This window comes from Oncorhynchus gorbuscha, linkage group LG24 (assembly GCF_021184085.1).
Source record: "Oncorhynchus gorbuscha isolate QuinsamMale2020 ecotype Even-year linkage group LG24, OgorEven_v1.0, whole genome shotgun sequence".
NCBI classification, from domain to species: Eukaryota; Metazoa; Chordata; class Actinopteri; order Salmoniformes; family Salmonidae; genus Oncorhynchus; species Oncorhynchus gorbuscha.
In genome coordinates this window covers 54,601,234-54,620,750 of record NC_060196.1, presented here as the reverse complement: position 1 = coordinate 54,620,750, position 19,517 = coordinate 54,601,234, and the positions used below count along the sequence as shown (strand labels likewise).

General features: G+C 46.6%; 1 protein-coding gene across 1 annotated transcript in view; it reads left to right on the top strand.

The window, feature by feature from the left end:
• The window catches only part of LOC124012727 (CUB and sushi domain-containing protein 3-like), an 849,083-nt gene that overhangs the window by 793,798 nt on the left and 35,768 nt on the right, over positions 1-19,517 (top strand). Inside the window, exons 61-62 of the mRNA XM_046326635.1 lie at positions 11,654-11,827; positions 19,319-19,392. Of these exons, the coding sequence (XP_046182591.1) occupies positions 11,654-11,827; positions 19,319-19,392 (248 nt within the window). The remainder of the gene's footprint in view (positions 1-11,653; positions 11,828-19,318; positions 19,393-19,517) is intronic.

The window sequence follows — 19,517 nt, the reverse complement described above, 5'->3', positions numbered from 1 at the left end:
TTCTCTACTCTCTCAACCCCTCACTCTGTTCTCTACTCTCTCAACCCCTCACTCTGTTCTCTGCTCTCTCAACCCCTCACTCTGTTCTCTACTCTCTCAACCCCTCACTCTGTTCTCTACTCTCTCAACCCCTCACTCTGTTCTCTACTCTCTCAACCCCTCACTCTGTTCTCTGCTCTCTCAACCCCTCACTCTGTTCTCTGCTCTCTCAACCCCTCACTCTGTTCTCTACTCTCTCTGCTCTCTCAACCCCTCACTCTGTTCTCTACTCTCTCTGCTCTCTCAACCCCTCACTCTGTTCTCTGCTCTCTCAACCCCTCACTCTGTTCTCTACTCTCTCTACTCTCTCAACCCCTCACTCTGTTCTCTACTCTCTCAACCCCTCACTCTGTTCTCTACTCTCTCTACTCTCTCAACCCCTCACTCTGTTCTCTACTCTCTCAACCCCTCACTCTGTTCTCTACTCTCTCAACCCCTCACTCTGTTCTCTACTCTCTCAACCCCTCACTCTGTTCTCTACTCTCTCTGCTCTCTCAACCCCTCACTCTGTTCTCTACTCTCTCTGCTCTCTCAACCCCTCACTCTGTTCTCTACTCTCTCAACCCCTCACTCTGTTCTCTGCTCTCTCAACCCCTCACTCTGTTCTCTACTCTCTCAACCCCTCACTCTGTTCTCTGCTCTCTCAACCCCTCACTCTGTTCTCTGCTCTCTCAACCCCTCACTCTGTTCTCTGCTCTCTCTACTCTCTCAACCCCTCACTCTGTTCTCTACTCTCTCTACTCTCTCAACCCCTCACTCTGTTCTCTGCTCTCTCTGCTCTCTCAACCCCTCACTCTGTTCTCTACTCTCTCTGCTCTCTCAACCCCTCACTCTGTTCTCTGCTCTCTCAACCCCTCACTCTGTTCTCTGCTCTCTCAACCCCTCACTCTGTTCTCTACTCTCTCTGCTCTCTCAACCCCTCACTCTGTTCTCTGCTCTCTCAACCCCTCACTCTGTTCTCTGCTCTCTCAACCCCTCACTCTGTTCTCTACTCTCTCTGCTCTCTCAACCCCTCACTCTGTTCTCTACTCTCTCTGCTCTCTCAACCCCTCACTCTGTTCTCTGCTCTCTCAACCCCTCACTCTGTTCTCTGCTCTCTCAACCCCTCACTCTGTTCTCTACTCTCTCTGCTCTCTCAACCCCTCACTCTGTTCTCTGCTCTCTCTGCTCTCTCAACCCCTCACTCTGTTCTCTACTCTCTCTGCTCTCTCAACCCCTCACTCTGTTCTCTACTCTCTGCTCTCTCAACCCCTCACTCTGTTCTCTGCTCTCTCTGCTCTCTCTGCTCTCTCAACCCCTCACTCTGTTCTCTGCTCTCTCTGCTCTCTCAACCCCTCACTCTGTTCTCTACTCTCTCTGCTCTCTCAACCCCTCACTCTGTTCTCTACTCTCTCTGCTCTCTCAACCCCTCACTCTGTTCTCTGCTCTCTCTGCTCTCTCAACCCCTCACTCTGTTCTCTGCTCTCTCAACCCCTCACTCTGTTCTCTGCTCTCTCAACCCCTCACTCTGTTCTCTACTCTATCTGCTCTCTCAACCCCTCACTCTGTTCTCTGCTCTCTCTGCTCTCTCAACCCCTCACTCTGTTCTCTGCTCTCTCAACCCCTCACTCTGTTCTCTACTCTATCTGCTCTCTCAACCCCTCACTCTGTTCTCTACTCTCTCAACCCCTCACTCTGTTCTCTGCTCTCTCAACCCCTCACTCTGTTCTCTACTCTCTCTGCTCTCTCAACCCCTCACTCTGTTCTCTGCTCTCTCTGCTCTCTCAACCCCTCACTCTGTTCTCTACTCTCTCTGCTCTCTCAACCCCTCACTCTGTTCTCTGCTCTCTCAACCCCTCACTCTGTTCTCTGCTCTCTCAACCCCTCACTCTGTTCTCTGCTCTCTCAACCCCTCACTCTGTTCTCTACTCTCTCTGCTCTCTCAACTCCTCACTCTGTTCTCTGCTCTCTCTGCTCTCTCAACCCCTCACTCTGTTCTCTACTCTATCTGCTCTCTCAACCCCTCACTCTGTTCTCTGCTCTCTCAACCCCTCACTCTGTTCTCTACTCTCTCTGCTCTCTCAACCCCTCACTCTGTTCTCTGCTCTCTCTGCTCTCTCAACCCCTCACTCTGTTCTCTACTCTCTCTGCTCTCTCAACCCCTCACTCTGTTCTCTGCTCTCTCTACTCTCTCAACCCCTCACTCTGTTCTCTACTCTCTGCTCTCTCAACCCCTCACTCTGTTCTCTGTTCTCTCAACCCCTCACTCTGTTCTCTACTCTCTCAACCCCTCACTCTGTTCTCTACTCTCTCTGCTCTCTCAACCCCTCACTCTGTTCTCTACTCTCTCTGCTCTCTCAACCCCTCACTCTGTTCTCTACTCTCTCTGCTCTCTCAACCCCTCACTCTGTTCTCTGCTCTCTCAACCCCTCACTCTGTTCTCTACTCTCTCTACTCTCTCAACCCCTCACTCTGTTCTCTGCTCTCTCAACCCCTCACTCTGTTCTCTACTCTCTCAACCCCTCACTCTGTTCTCTACTCTCTCAACCCCTCACTCTGTTCTCTACTCTCTCTGCTCTCTCAACCCCTCACTCTGTTCTCTACTCTCTCTACTCTCTCAACCCCTCACTCTGTTCTCTACTCTCTCAACCCCTCACTCTGTTCTCTACTCTCTCTGCTCTCTCAACCCCTCACTCTGTTCTCTACTCTCTCTGCTCTCTCAACCCCTCACTCTGTTCTCTGCTCTCTCAACCCCTCACTCTGTTCTCTACTCTCTCTGCTCTCTCAACCCCTCACTCTGTTCTCTACTCTCTCTGCTCTCTCAACCCCTCACTCTGTTCTCTGCTCTCTCTGCTCTCTCAACCCCTCACTCTGTTCTCTACTCTATCTGCTCTCTCAACCCCTCACTCTGTTCTCTGCTCTCTCAACCCCTCACTCTGTTCTCTACTCTCTCTGCTCTCTCAACCCCTCACTCTGTTCTCTGCTCTCTCAACCCCTCACTCTGTTCTCTGCTCTCTCTGCTCTCTCAACCCCTCACTCTGTTCTCTACTCTCTCTGCTCTCTCAACCCCTCACTCTGTTCTCTGCTCTCTCTACTCTCTCAACCCCCTCACTCTGTTCTCTACTCTCTGCTCTCTCAACCCCTCACTCTGTTCTCTACTCTCTCTGCTCTCTCAACCCCTCACTCTGTTCTCTACTCTCTCTGCTCTCTCAACCCCTCACTCTGTTCTCTACTCTCTCTGCTCTCTCAACCCCTCACTCTGTTCTCTACTCTCTGCTCTCTCAACCCCTCACTCTGTTCTCTACTCTCTGCTCTCTCAACCCCTCACTCTGTTCTCTACTCTCTCTACTCTCTCTGCTCTCTCTGCTCTCTCAACCCCTCACTCTGTTCTCTACTCTCTCTGCTCTCTCAACCCCTCACTCTGTTCTCTGCTCTCTCTACTCTCTCAACCCCTCACTCTGTTCTCTACTCTCTGCTCTCTCAACCCCTCACTCTGTTCTCTACTCTCTCTGCTCTCTCAACCCCTCACTCTGTTCTCTACTCTCTCTGCTCTCTCAACCCCTCACTCTGTTCTCTACTCTCTGCTCTCTCAACCCCTCACTCTGTTCTCTGCTCTCTCAACCCCTCACTCTGTTCTCTACTCTCTCTGCTCTCTCAACCCCTCACTCTGTTCTCTACTCTCTCTGCTCTCTCAACCCCTCACTCTGTTCTCTACTCTCTCTGCTCTCTCAACCCCTCACTCTGTTCTCTACTCTCTGCTCTCTCAACCCCTCACTCTGTTCTCTGCTCTCTCTACTCTCTCAACCCCTCACTCTGTTCTCTACTCTCTGCTCTCTCAACCCCTCACTCTGTTCTCTGCTCTCTCTGCTCTCTCAACCCCTCACTCTGTTCTCTACTCTCTCTGCTCTCTCAACCCCTCACTCTGTTCTCTACTCTCTGCTCTCTCAACCCCTCACTCTGTTCTCTGCTCTCTCTGCTCTCTCAACCCCTCACTCTGTTCTCTACTCTCTCTGCTCTCTCAACCCCTCACTCTGTTCTCTGCTCTCTCTGCTCTCTCAACCCCTCACTCTGTTCTCTACTCTCTCTGCTCTCTCAACCCCTCACTCTGTTCTCTGCTCTCTCTGCTCTCTCAACCCCTCACTCTGTTCTCTGCTCTCTCAACCCCTCACTCTGTTCTCTACTCTCTGCTCTCTCAACCCCTCACTCTGTTCTCTGCTCTCTCAACCCCTCACTCTGTTCTCTACTCTCTCAACCCCTCACTCTGTTCTCTACTCTCTCTGCTCTCTCAACCCCTCACTCTGTTCTCTGCTCTCTCTGCTCTCTCAACCCCTCACTCTGTTCTCTACTCTCTCTGCTCTCTCAACCCCTCACTCTGTTCTCTACTCTCTGCTCTCTCAACCCCTCACTCTGTTCTCTGCTCTCTCAACCCCTCACTCTGTTCTCTACTCTCTCTACTCTCTCAACCCTCACTCTGTTCTCTACTCTCTCAACCCCTCACTCTGTTCTCTACTCTCTCTGCTCTCTCAACCCCTCACTCTGTTCTCTACTCTCTCTACTCTCTCAACCCCTCACTCTGTTCTCTACTCTCTCAACCCCTCACTCTGTTCTCTGCTCTCTCAACCCCTCACTCTGTTCTCTACTCTCTCAACCCCTCACTCTGTTCTCTACTCTCTCAACCCCTCACTCTGTTCTCTACTCTCTCTGCTCTCTCAACCCCCTCACTCTGTTCTCTACTCTCTCTACTCTCTCAACCCCTCACTCTGTTCTCTACTCTCTCAACCCCTCACTCTGTTCTCTACTCTCTCTACTCTCTCAACCCCTCACTCTGTTCTCTACTCTCTCTGCTCTCTCAACCCCTCACTCTGTTCTCTGCTCTCTCTGCTCTCTCAACCCCTCACTCTGTTCTCTACTCTCTCTGCTCTCTCAACCCCTCACTCTGTTCTCTGCTCTCTCTGCTCTCTCAACCCCTCACTCTGTTCTCTGCTCTCTCAACCCCTCACTCTGTTCTCTACTCTCTGCTCTCTCAACCCCTCACTCTGTTCTCTGCTCTCTCAACCCCTCACTCTGTTCTCTACTCTCTCAACCCCTCACTCTGTTCTCTACTCTCTCTGCTCTCTCAACCCCTCACTCTGTTCTCTGCTCTCTCTGCTCTCTCAACCCCTCACTCTGTTCTCTACTCTCTCTGCTCTCTCAACCCCTCACTCTGTTCTCTACTCTCTGCTCTCTCAACCCCTCACTCTGTTCTCTGCTCTCTCAACCCCTCACTCTGTTCTCTACTCTCTCTACTCTCTCAACCCCTCACTCTGTTCTCTACTCTCTCAACCCCTCACTCTGTTCTCTACTCTCTCTGCTCTCTCAACCCCTCACTCTGTTCTCTACTCTCTCTACTCTCTCAGCCCCTCACTCTGTTCTCTACTCTCTCAACCCCTCACTCTGTTCTCTGCTCTCTCAACCCCTCACTCTGTTCTCTACTCTCTCAACCCCTCACTCTGTTCTCTACTCTCTCAACCCCTCACTCTGTTCTCTACTCTCTCTGCTCTCTCAACCCCTCACTCTGTTCTCTACTCTCTCTACTCTCTCAACCCCTCACTCTGTTCTCTACTCTCTCAACCCCTCACTCTGTTCTCTACTCTCTCAACCCCTCACTCTGTTCTCTACTCTCTCAACCCCTCACTCTGTTCTCTACTCTCTCTACTCTCTCAACCCCTCACTCTGTTCTCTACTCTCTCTACTCTCTCAACCCCTCACTCTGTTCTCTACTCTCTCTACTCTCTCTACTCTCTCAACCCCTCACTCTGTTCTCTACTCTCTCTACTCTCTCAACCCCTCACTCTGTTCTCTACTCTCTCTGCTCTCTCAACCCCTCACTCTGTTCTCTACTCTCTCTGCTCTCTCAACCCCTCACTCTGTTCTCTGCTCTCTCTGCTCTCTCAACCCCTCACTCTGTTCTCTACTCTATCTGCTCTCTCAACCCCTCACTCTGTTCTCTGCTCTCTCAACCCCTCACTCTGTTCTCTACTCTCTCTGCTCTCTCAACCCCTCACTCTGTTCTCTGCTCTCTCAACCCCTCACTCTGTTCTCTGCTCTCTCTGCTCTCTCAACCCCTCACTCTGTTCTCTACTCTCTCTGCTCTCTCAACCCCTCACTCTGTTCTCTGCTCTCTCTACTCTCTCAACCCCTCACTCTGTTCTCTACTCTCTGCTCTCTCAACCCCTCACTCTGTTCTCTACTCTCTCTGCTCTCTCAACCCCTCACTCTGTTCTCTACTCTCTCTGCTCTCTCAACCCCTCACTCTGTTCTCTACTCTCTCTGCTCTCTCAACCCCTCACTCTGTTCTCTACTCTCTGCTCTCTCAACCCCTCACTCTGTTCTCTACTCTCTGCTCTCTCAACCCCTCACTCTGTTCTCTACTCTCTCTACTCTCTCTGCTCTCTCTGCTCTCTCAACCCCTCACTCTGTTCTCTACTCTCTCTGCTCTCTCAACCCCTCACTCTGTTCTCTGCTCTCTCTACTCTCTCAACCCCTCACTCTGTTCTCTACTCTCTGCTCTCTCAACCCCTCACTCTGTTCTCTACTCTCTCTGCTCTCTCAACCCCTCACTCTGTTCTCTACTCTCTCTGCTCTCTCAACCCCTCACTCTGTTCTCTACTCTCTGCTCTCTCAACCCCTCACTCTGTTCTCTGCTCTCTCAACCCCTCACTCTGTTCTCTACTCTCTCTGCTCTCTCAACCCCTCACTCTGTTCTCTACTCTCTCTGCTCTCTCAACCCCTCACTCTGTTCTCTACTCTCTCTGCTCTCTCAACCCCTCACTCTGTTCTCTACTCTCTGCTCTCTCAACCCCTCACTCTGTTCTCTGCTCTCTCTACTCTCTCAACCCCTCACTCTGTTCTCTACTCTCTGCTCTCTCAACCCCTCACTCTGTTCTCTGCTCTCTCTGCTCTCTCAACCCCTCACTCTGTTCTCTACTCTCTCTGCTCTCTCAACCCCTCACTCTGTTCTCTACTCTCTGCTCTCTCAACCCCTCACTCTGTTCTCTGCTCTCTCTGCTCTCTCAACCCCCTCACTCTGTTCTCTACTCTCTCTGCTCTCTCAACCCCTCACTCTGTTCTCTGCTCTCTCTGCTCTCTCAACCCCTCACTCTGTTCTCTACTCTCTCTGCTCTCTCAACCCCTCACTCTGTTCTCTGCTCTCTCTGCTCTCTCAACCCCTCACTCTGTTCTCTGCTCTCTCAACCCCTCACTCTGTTCTCTACTCTCTGCTCTCTCAACCCCTCACTCTGTTCTCTGCTCTCTCAACCCCTCACTCTGTTCTCTACTCTCTCAACCCCTCACTCTGTTCTCTACTCTCTCTGCTCTCTCAACCCCTCACTCTGTTCTCTGCTCTCTCTGCTCTCTCAACCCCTCACTCTGTTCTCTACTCTCTCTGCTCTCTCAACCCCTCACTCTGTTCTCTACTCTCTGCTCTCTCAACCCCTCACTCTGTTCTCTGCTCTCTCAACCCCTCACTCTGTTCTCTACTCTCTCTACTCTCTCAACCCCTCACTCTGTTCTCTACTCTCTCAACCCCTCACTCTGTTCTCTACTCTCTCTGCTCTCTCAACCCCTCACTCTGTTCTCTACTCTCTCTACTCTCTCAACCCCTCACTCTGTTCTCTACTCTCTCAACCCCTCACTCTGTTCTCTGCTCTCTCAACCCCTCACTCTGTTCTCTACTCTCTCAACCCCTCACTCTGTTCTCTACTCTCTCAACCCCTCACTCTGTTCTCTACTCTCTCTGCTCTCTCAACCCCTCACTCTGTTCTCTACTCTCTCTACTCTCTCAACCCCTCACTCTGTTCTCTACTCTCTCAACCCCTCACTCTGTTCTCTACTCTCTCTACTCTCTCAACCCCTCACTCTGTTCTCTACTCTCTCTGCTCTCTCAACCCCTCACTCTGTTCTCTGCTCTCTCTGCTCTCTCAACCCCTCACTCTGTTCTCTACTCTCTCTGCTCTCTCAACCCCTCACTCTGTTCTCTGCTCTCTCTGCTCTCTCAACCCCTCACTCTGTTCTCTGCTCTCTCAACCCCTCACTCTGTTCTCTACTCTCTGCTCTCTCAACCCCTCACTCTGTTCTCTGCTCTCTCAACCCCTCACTCTGTTCTCTACTCTCTCAACCCCTCACTCTGTTCTCTGCTCTCTCTACTCTCTCAACCCCTCACTCTGTTCTCTACTCTCTGCTCTCTCAACCCCTCACTCTGTTCTCTACTCTCTCTGCTCTCTCAACCCCTCACTCTGTTCTCTACTCTCTCTGCTCTCTCAACCCCTCACTCTGTTCTCTACTCTCTGCTCTCTCAACCCCTCACTCTGTTCTCTGCTCTCTCAACCCCTCACTCTGTTCTCTACTCTCTCTGCTCTCTCAACCCCTCACTCTGTTCTCTACTCTCTCTGCTCTCTCAACCCCTCACTCTGTTCTCTACTCTCTCTGCTCTCTCAACCCCTCACTCTGTTCTCTACTCTCTGCTCTCTCAACCCCTCACTCTGTTCTCTGCTCTCTCTACTCTCTCAACCCCTCACTCTGTTCTCTACTCTCTGCTCTCTCAACCCCTCACTCTGTTCTCTACTCTCTCTGCTCTCTCAACCCCTCACTCTGTTCTCTACTCTCTCTGCTCTCTCAACCCCTCACTCTGTTCTCTACTCTCTGCTCTCTCAACCCTCACTCTGTTCTCTGCTCTCTCTGCTCTCTCAACCCCTCACTCTGTTCTCTACTCTCTCTGCTCTCTCAACCCCTCACTCTGTTCTCTGCTCTCTCTGCTCTCTCAACCCCTCACTCTGTTCTCTACTCTCTCTGCTCTCTCAACCCCTCACTCTGTTCTCTGCTCTCTCTGCTCTCTCAACCCCTCACTCTGTTCTCTGCTCTCTCAACCCCTCACTCTGTTCTCTACTCTCTGCTCTCTCAACCCCTCACTCTGTTCTCTGCTCTCTCAACCCCTCACTCTGTTCTCTACTCTCTCAACCCCTCACTCTGTTCTCTACTCTCTCTGCTCTCTCAACCCCTCACTCTGTTCTCTGCTCTCTCTGCTCTCTCAACCCCTCACTCTGTTCTCTACTCTCTCTGCTCTCTCAACCCCTCACTCTGTTCTCTACTCTCTGCTCTCTCAACCCCTCACTCTGTTCTCTGCTCTCTCAACCCCTCACTCTGTTCTCTACTCTCTCTACTCTCTCAACCCCTCACTCTGTTCTCTACTCTCTCAACCCCTCACTCTGTTCTCTACTCTCTCTGCTCTCTCAACCCCTCACTCTGTTCTCTACTCTCTCTACTCTCTCAACCCCTCACTCTGTTCTCTACTCTCTCAACCCCTCACTCTGTTCTCTGCTCTCTCAACCCCTCACTCTGTTCTCTACTCTCTCAACCCCTCACTCTGTTCTCTACTCTCTCAACCCCTCACTCTGTTCTCTACTCTCTCTGCTCTCTCAACCCCTCACTCTGTTCTCTACTCTCTCTACTCTCTCAACCCCTCACTCTGTTCTCTACTCTCTCAACCCCTCACTCTGTTCTCTACTCTCTCTGCTCTCTCAACCCCTCACTCTGTTCTCTACTCTCTCTGCTCTCTCAACCCCTCACTCTGTTCTCTGCTCTCTCTGCTCTCTCAACCCCTCACTCTGTTCTCTACTCTCTCTGCTCTCTCAACCCCTCACTCTGTTCTCTGCTCTCTCTGCTCTCTCAACCCCTCACTCTGTTCTCTGCTCTCTCAACCCCTCACTCTGTTCTCTACTCTCTGCTCTCTCTGCTCTCTCAACCCCTCACTCTGTTCTCTGCTCTCTCAACCCCTCACTCTGTTCTCTGCTCTCTCAACCCCTCACTCTGTTCTCTACTCTCTCTGCTCTCTCAACCCCTCACTCTGTTCTCTGCTCTCTCTGCTCTCTCAACCCCTCACTCTGTTCTCTACTCTCTCTGCTCTCTCAACCCCTCACTCTGTTCTCTACTCTCTGCTCTCTCAACCCCTCACTCTGTTCTCTGCTCTCTCAACCCCTCACTCTGTTCTCTCTCTCTCTACTCTCAACCCCTCACTCTGTTCTCTACTCTCTCAACCCCTCACTCTGTTCTCTACTCTCTCTGCTCTCTCAACCCCTCACTCTGTTCTCTACTCTCTCTACTCTCTCAACCCCTCACTCTGTTCTCTACTCTCTCAACCCCTCACTCTGTTCTCTGCTCTCTCAACCCCTCACTCTGTTCTCTACTCTCTCAACCCCTCACTCTGTTCTCTACTCTCTCAACCCCTCACTCTGTTCTCTACTCTCTCTGCTCTCTCAACCCCTCACTCTGTTCTCTACTCTCTCTACTCTCTCAACCCCTCACTCTGTTCTCTACTCTCTCAACCCCTCACTCTGTTCTCTACTCTCTCAACCCCTCACTCTGTTCTCTACTCTCTCAACCCCTCACTCTGTTCTCTACTCTCTCTACTCTCTCAACCCCTCACTCTGTTCTCTACTCTCTCTACTCTCTCAACCCCTCACTCTGTTCTCTACTCTCTCTACTCTCTCTACTCTCTCAACCCCTCACTCTGTTCTCTACTCTCTCTACTCTCTCAACCCCTCACTCTGTTCTCTACTCTCTCAACCCCTCACTCTGTTCTCTACTCTCTCTGCTCTCTCAACCCCTCACTCTGTTCTCTACTCTCTCTACTCTCTCAACCCCTCACTCTGTTCTCTACTCTCTCTACTCTCTCAACCCCTCACTCTGTTCTCTACTCTCTCTGCTCTCTCAACCCCTCACTCTGTTCTCTACTCTCTCTGCTCTCTCAACCCCTCACTCTGTTCTCTGCTCTCTCAACCCCTCACTCTGTTCTCTGCTCTCTCAACCCCTCACTCTGTTCTCTGCTCTCTCAACCCCTCACTCTGTTCTCTGCTCTCTCTGCTCTCTCAACCCCTCACTCTGTTCTCTACTCTCTCTGCTCTCTCAACCCCTCACTCTGTTCTCTGCTCTCTCAACCCCTCACTCTGTTCTCTGCTCTCTCTACTCTCTCAACCCCTCACTCTGTTCTCTACTCTCTCTTCCTCTCTTTTTTTATATCTTGACAGCGTATCTATTATTCATCAAGAAAAAGTCAAGTTTGTAGTCCTCCTAGTTCCCAGACAGTAAGAGAGGGAGTCTTGTTTGGCACATTTATAATGTATTGGCGGAGTGTGAAGGCCACATCTATTATTGATTCTTCCCGGACAGACCAAGTGTTTGCTGGACAGCCACTGATGGTCAGTGCTCAATGACCGGTTTGAGCCCTTTGAGGGACGATGTCATTCATGTTAGTGTGGTCTGTAAAACTTTGTCTTCTCCTCCACTGGTGCCTGCCAGGATCACAGATACAACGAGATACCGTGTCAGAAATTCAATCTAACCCTCACTGGGGGGGGGAAATGGCTAACATTGCTCTTGTGTATTTCTGGAATGTTCATTTCGATCTGTAAGGATCACAGAGAGATACTGTGGCAGGAGGAGTTCAATGACATCGATCCTGTGTGTTTTCGGTTGTTGTTTCTGATTCGATCTGGTCAGATTTCCCAGACCGCACTGGGGGGAAAACATAGTAACATTGTTCCTGTGTGGGGTTTTTTAATGCTCATTTTGATCTGCTCTTCTTGCTCTGCTGTTGTTGTAGCCAAGTTCTGTGGGGACCCTGGTGTGCCTGCCTATGGCTCCAGAGAGGGCCTCAGCTTCATCTATCAGTCAGAGGTGTCATTCAGCTGTAGCGTCCCCTATATCCCGGTGGGCTCCACTACACGCTTGTGCCAGGCCGACGGCTCCTGGAGCGGATTCCAGCCTCGCTGTATAGGTAAGCATCTACTCTGTGTGTGTGTGTGTGTGTGTGTGTGTGTGTGTGTGTGTGTGTGTGTGTGTGTGTGTGTGTGTGTGTGTGTGTGTGTGTGTGTGTGTGTGTGTGTGTGTGTGTGTGTGTGTGTGTGTGTGTGTGTGTGTGTGTGCTTCTCTTTATTCCTGGGGAGTTCATCTTTCCAGCTCTATTTGCCTTAAAGCACAGCATGTAGTATTTAATAACGTTAAACAACAATGTCTTCCCTCTGACACACAGGCTATACCCAGGCCACCCAACTTATACCAAGGATGTGTCTGAAATGAAACTTCCTTTTCCCTATATAGTGCACTACTTTTGACCGGAGCCCTATGGGCCCAGATCAAACACAGTGCACTATATGGGTGCCAATGTGATACACTGCACAAACCTGGACACATCTCTTATTGATGAGATCATTCCAATAAAGGCAGGGTCATCCCTTTTAAAGGGAGAGCGCGTATCACAGGGGAAGAGCCCGGATATGAAATGGCTGTAGGGGATTCTGTTCCATCAGGGGATTACGTTAGTGACATTCTCCTGGCCCTAATAGCCTTCAGACCTGGCTGGTGACATTGTCTAGCTTGACAGAAGTTTCTATTTTCAGTGCTGTAACGTAGGACATTCTTTTCATGAAGAGTAAGGAATTTGGGAGACTGAACAAACGCACCAAAAATAGGACACAACAAACTAAAACTTGTTTGCCTTGTTTTTAATTTTGCTAGATGGACATGTCAACTCAATATAGTTGTTTTAACTACCTGGTAAGAGTGCTTTGGTGTTTTTTAACCTCCAATTCCTTTGTTAAAGATACAGGCCTTGGAAAACTGAAGAGCACCTTATCATATCATATTACTGTCCCAGAGCATATGGATTCTATACTGTTATTACTGTCCCAGAGCATATGGATTCTATACTGTTATTACTGTCCCAGAGCATATGGATTCTATACTGATATTACTATCCCAGAGCATATAGATGTTATACTGTTATTACTGTCCCAGAGGATATAGATTCTATACTGATATTACTGTCCCAGAGAATATAGATTCTATACTGATATTACTATCGAAGATGATATAGATTTTATAATGTTATTACTGTCCCAGAGCATATAGATTATATACTGATATTACTGTCCCAGAGCATATAAATTATATACTGATATTACTGTCCCAGAGCATATAGATTATATACTGATATTACTGTCCCAGAGCATATAGATTATATACTGATATTACTGTCCCAGAGCATATAGATTATATACTGATATTACTGTCCCAGAGCATATAGATTATATACTGATATTACTGTCCCAGAGCATATAGATTATATACTGATATTACTGTCCCAGAGCATATAGATTCTATACTGTTATTACTGTCCCAGAGCATATAGATTCTATACTGATATTACTGTCCCAGAGCATATAGATTCTATACTGATATTACTGTCCCAGAGCATATAGATTCTATACTGATATTACTGTCCCAGAGCATATAGATTCTATACTGATATTACTGTCCCAGAGCATATAGATTCTATACTTATATTACTGTCCCAGAGGATATAGATTTTATACTGTTATTACTGTCCCAGAGCATATAGATTCTATACTGATATTACTGTCCCAGAGCATATAGATGTTATACTGTTATTACTGTCCCAGAGGATATAGATTCTATACTGATATTACTGTCCCAGAGAATATAGATTCTATACTGATATTACTATCGAAGATGATATAGATTTTATAATGTTATTACTGTCCCAGAGCATATAGATTATATACTGATATTACTGTCCCAGAGCATATAGATTCTATACTGATATTACTGTCCCAGAGCATATAGATTATATACTGATATTACTGTCCCAGAGCATATAGATTCTATACTGTTATTACTGTCCCAGAGCATATAGATTCTATACTGATATTACTGTCCCAGAGCATATAGATTATATACTGATATTACTGTCCCAGAGCATATAGATTCTATACTGATATTACTGTCCCAGAGCATATAGATTCTATACTGATATTACTGTCCCAGAGCATATAGATTCTATACTGATATTACTGTCCCAGAGCATATAGATTCTATACTGATATTACTATCCCAGAGCATATAGATTCTATACTGATATTACTATTGATGATATAGATTTTATACTGTTATTACTGTCCCAGAGCATATAGATTATATACTGATATTACTGTCCCAGAGCATATAGATTATATACTGATATTACTGTCCCAGAGCATATAGATTCTGTACTGGTATTACTGTCCCAGAGCATATAGATTCTATACTGTTATTACTGTCCCAGAGCATATAGATTCTATACTGTTATTACTGTCCCAGAGCATATAGATTCTATACTGTTATTACTGTCCCAGAGGATATAGATTCTATACTTCTTCTTTCACCTTAATTAGTGCTCATTGTCTGGTCTGGAAAACCAGGGTTATATTGTACATGACTCTTCCTGAAGAGTCTGGGATTGCGTCCCAAATGGAACCCTATTCTGTATGGGTCCTGGTCAAAAGTAGTGCACTACTTCTGGCCAAAATCTATCCAGGTGAGATGAGCTCTTTTTTTGTATGGAGGTCTATGAGAGTGTTGAATTAAGTGAGGTTTATTTGATCTAATTGAAGTTAGACTGTTAGAAATGTAGTGATACTTGGAAGCATTCCGGCAAGGTGTATCTGCCCTCTCATTGGCTAGAATGGTCCCACCTGATCTCGCCTATCTTCAATCATGTATTTCCATTGTTAGAGCAGCCACTCAGCTATCTTCTCAATATAATAGATAATCTTTGACTATATAGAGAATGGGGTGTCATTAATATAATAGCTCATCTTTGACTATAGAGATAATAGGGTGCTATTAATATAATAGATAATCTTTGACTATAGAGAGAATAAGGTGCTATTAATATAATAGATCATTCATCAATTGAACATCTCCTAACGCAGAGATATAACCAGTAGGGGTTTGATCATCTCCTAACGCAGAGAAATAACCAGTAGGGGTTTGAACATCTCCTAACGCAGAGAAATAACCAGTAGGGGTTTGAACATCTCCTAATGCAGAGAAATAACCAGTAGGAGTTTGAACATCTCCTAACGCAGAGAAATAACCAGTAGGGGTTTGAACATCTGACGCAGAGAAATAACCTTCTCAAAATATCTCAGATCCCTTTATAGTGAGAAAGGCAGCAGCATCCGTGTGATGACTCAGAGAGTTGTGGTGGGTATTGATCCACGGGCCTTTTTAAAGAACCAACCACACAATCTGGATAGATTTAGGGCCAGTTTCCCAAACACTTTTTAAGTCTAAGGCTAAATATGTCAACTTATGTTCAATTGAAATTGTCAAATGGAATTTGTACCAAATGGCAGCTTATTCTGTATTTCCACTGAGTGTACAAAACATTAAGAACACCTGCTCTTTCCATGACATAGACTGACCAGGTGAATCCAGGTGAAAGCTATGATCCCTTATATTGATGTCACTTGTTAAATCGACTTCATTCAGTGTAGATGGAAAGGAGGAGACAGGTTGAGGAAGGATTTTTAAGCCTTGAGACAATTGAGACATGGATTGTGTATGTGTGCCATTCAGAGGGTGAATAAGAAAGATAAAATATTTAAGTGTCTTTGAACATCTATGGTAGTAGGTGCCAGGCACACTGTATGTGTCAAGAACTGCAATGATGCTGGGTTTTTCATGCTCAACAGTTTCCCATGTGTATCAAGAATGGTCCACCACCCAAAGGAGATCCAGCCAACTTGATACAACTGTGGGAAGCATTGGAGTCTATGGAATGCTTTAGACACCTTTTAGAGTCCATTACCTGACGAATTGAGGGGGGGGGCTGCAACTCAATATTTAGAAGGGGTTCTTACTGCTTTGTACACTCGGTGTAGTACATTTCATTTGACTAGAGCTCTATGGACCTTGGTCAAAAATAGTGCACCATATAGGGAATAGGGTGCCATTTGGGACTCTGACGTAATCTGTGTCCGGGAAACTGGCCCCTAGGCTTCATAGTCACACATACATACTATATGTGTTTAATACCCTCCCTTTCCTGTCATCCAAACTAGAGGTCGACTGATTATGATTTTTCAACTCCGATACCAATTATTGGATGACCAATAAAGCCGATGCCGATTAATCGGCCGATTAAAAAAATGTTTTTATTTATTTATTTGTAATAATGACAATTACAACAATACAGAATTAACACTTATTTTAACTTAATATAATACATAAATAAAATCTATTTAACCTCAAATAAATCATGAAACATGTTCAATTTGGTTTAAATAATGCAAAAACAAAGTGTTGGAGAAGAAAGTAAAAGTGCAATATGTGCTATGTAAGAAAGCTAACGTTTCAGTTCCTTGCTCAGAACATGAGAACATATGAAAGCTGGTGGCTCCTTTTAACATGAGTCTTCAATATTCCCAGGTAAGAAGTTTTAGGTTGTAGTTATAATAGACATTATAGGACTATTTCCCTCTATACCATTTGTATTTCATTAACCTTTGTTCTTATTGGCACTTTAGTATTGCCAGTGTAACAGTATAGCTTCCGTAACTCTCCTCACTCCTCCCTGGGCTCGAACCAGGAACACAACGACAACAGCCAACCTCGAAGCAGCGTTACCCATGCAGAGCAAGGGAAACAACCACTCCAAGGCTCAGAGCGAGTGACGGTTGAAACTCTATTAACGGGCGCTAACTAGCTAGCCATTTCACTTCGGTCACACCAGCCTCATCTCAGCAGTTGATAGGCTTGAAGTCAGAAACAGCGCAATGCTTGACGCACAACAAAGAGCTGCTTGCAAAACACACTAAAAAGTGCTGTTTGATTGAATGTTTACGGGCCTGCTTCTGCCTACTACCGCTCAGTTAGATACTTAGATACTTATATGCTTGTATGCTCTGTCAGATTATATGCAACGTAGAACACGCTAGATAATATCTAGTAATATCATCAACCATGTGTAGTTAACTAGTGATTATGATTGATTGATTGATTTTTATAAGATAAGTTTAATGCTAGCTAGCAACTTACCTTGGCTTACTGCATTCGCGTAACAGGCAGTCTCCTTGTGGAGTGCAACGAGAGAGAGGCAGGTCGTTATTGCGTTGGACTAGTTGACTGTAAGGTTGCAAGTTTGGATCCCCCGAGCTGACAAGGCAGTTAACCCACCGTTCCTAGGCCGTCATTGAAAATAAGAATGTGATCTTAACTGACTTGCCTAGTTAAATAAAGGTGTAATATATATATATATATATATAATAAAATCGGCAAAATCGGGGTCCAAAAATACAGATTTCCGATTGTTATGAAAACTGGAAATCGGCCCTAATTAATCGGCCATTCCGATTAATCGGTCGACCTCTAATCCAAACCTTACCTGCTGTCTACATATCTGTGAACATATATCTATTGTCTTTCAGCCTCCTGAATACTGACCTTATCTGGTTAAGCTCCAGATCCCTGAAGGAGACATTCAGTAGAACTCCTCACATCAATATGACTAAACGGTCTTAATTTCACTAATTGAATATTCAAATCATTGGCACACTTGTCACTGGATTATTAGACCATTAGCAACAAGTCAATTGTTATCTATTTAAATACAATGGATAGTTCAATCAAATGATAAAATTACATATTGGTTTCCTTTCTCTGTAAGCAGTCTATGAACAAGGTATGACAGAAATCCATGCTTTGGTTTGGTTTCCGTGCACTGTTTCCACACACTAACATTTTAGCATTTGTGGCACAAATGGAAATGTGCCGGAGAAACTAAACCAAGTCATGGATTGCTGTCATTCCTTGTCCATAGGCTGCTTACAGGGTAAGGCAACCGATATGTCATTTTGTCGCCAGGTGCACGGTGTTTCCTCCTGCAACATTGGCTTCCGGGTTAAGTGGGCATTGTGTCAAGAAGCAGTGCGGCTTGGATGGGTTGTGTTTCGGAGGACGCACGGCTCTCGACCTTCGCCTCTCCATATGGGAGTTGCAGCGATGAGACAAGACTGTAACTACCAATAGGATACCACGAAAACGGGGTACAAAAAATAAGAAAGAATTTGAGGAAGAAAAAAACATATTTGGGCTAGTTTTAAGACTAGCTAATTAACTGATTTCAACATGGTCGGTGACATGGCATTGTCAAATTAGTTGTCATAAGCTGTTCATAAGCTGTCATGACTCTTTATGTCATCTGTTATGAGCATGATATGTAGCCCTTATGACAGAGGGTTCAAAATAATGGTTAACTGTTACCCTATTGAAACTGCATTCTTATGACATTCCAACAGTTACCTGCAGATCATCGTGCCTATAAGACATTGACAAAGGAGTCTCATATAATGTTACTACATCATACAATGAAACGCATATTGTTTGAATACACATATCCACACGGATATGGGATAAATACTGTGTTCAGAAATATGTAGGCTAGTGTTTATGAAAAGGTCATATATTCCAAGACGGACCTCTTAGGATGATGAGAATTGCTTGGGATCAGATTTGCCTATTCTGAGTGAATGGGGAGGTGCGGGGCATTATTAATATGTGTGTGACTGAGTCTGAGTGTGTGGGTCTGTAGAGGGGGGGATGTATATGTCATTGAACCAAAATGAGGTATGTGCAGACAGGCCTCGTTTGACACAGACACAAACTACAGTTTTCCCTCAATCATGTTTAGTTCACACAAACATTTCCCCAGACTGCATTTCTGTTTGATTATGTTGTCATCCAGTAGAGGAGGAAGCTGCGACGGCGTAAATTATGGCACGTTGCTGTGTGGGTTAACTAGGCTGGCTGTGGTGGTAGTGTGTGCTGCTGTCATTTTCTGAGGCTGCATTGAATCCAGGTCTATGCGTCAAGCCGAGGATGTCCTCTACATCCTAATGATGCTGCTTCCCTCCACACAGCTGGGCCTGACGCTGCTGCAACGCTGCCGTAACACTGCCCCCTGCTGGGTCTTCTGCCTAGCATATTAAAGACTATCTTACTGTCTGGTTGTTATGTGACTACAGTGCCACTGCTGCGCTTACGTAAACACACTCGGGAAGAATTGAGTTTCTGAGCCACCTTCATAAGCACTCACGTATGCACACAAACACACATAACTCGGTTGTAGGCTGGGTATCACTGCAGTAAGCTATTTTGAATTATTATGGGAACTATAGCTGTTCATGTGGCTGTGACTATGTCCCAAATGCCTCCCTTTTTAGTCCACTACTTTGGACCAGAGTCCTATGGACACTGGTCGAACAGTGCACTATAAAGGGGATAGGGTTCCATTTGTGAGGCAGACTGTAAGTCTCAAGTGCCTACATAGGCTGGACCCCCAGCCAGTGATACTGTCTATAGGTATATAGTCTATAGGTCTCTAAGATAGTGTTATACAAATGTTCCTTTCTCTTGTTCTCCTTAGAACCGACCCGTACTACCTGTGAGAACCCAGGGACACCTCGCTATGGTTCTCTGAACAGAACCTATGGCTTCAAGGTAAGGAGATAAAGTCCCACACTCAAAATCATTGGTCTGCGTCCAAAATAGCATCCTATTCCATAAGTAGTGCACTACTTTTGACCAGGGCACTCACCCTATTCCATATGTAGTGCACTACTTTT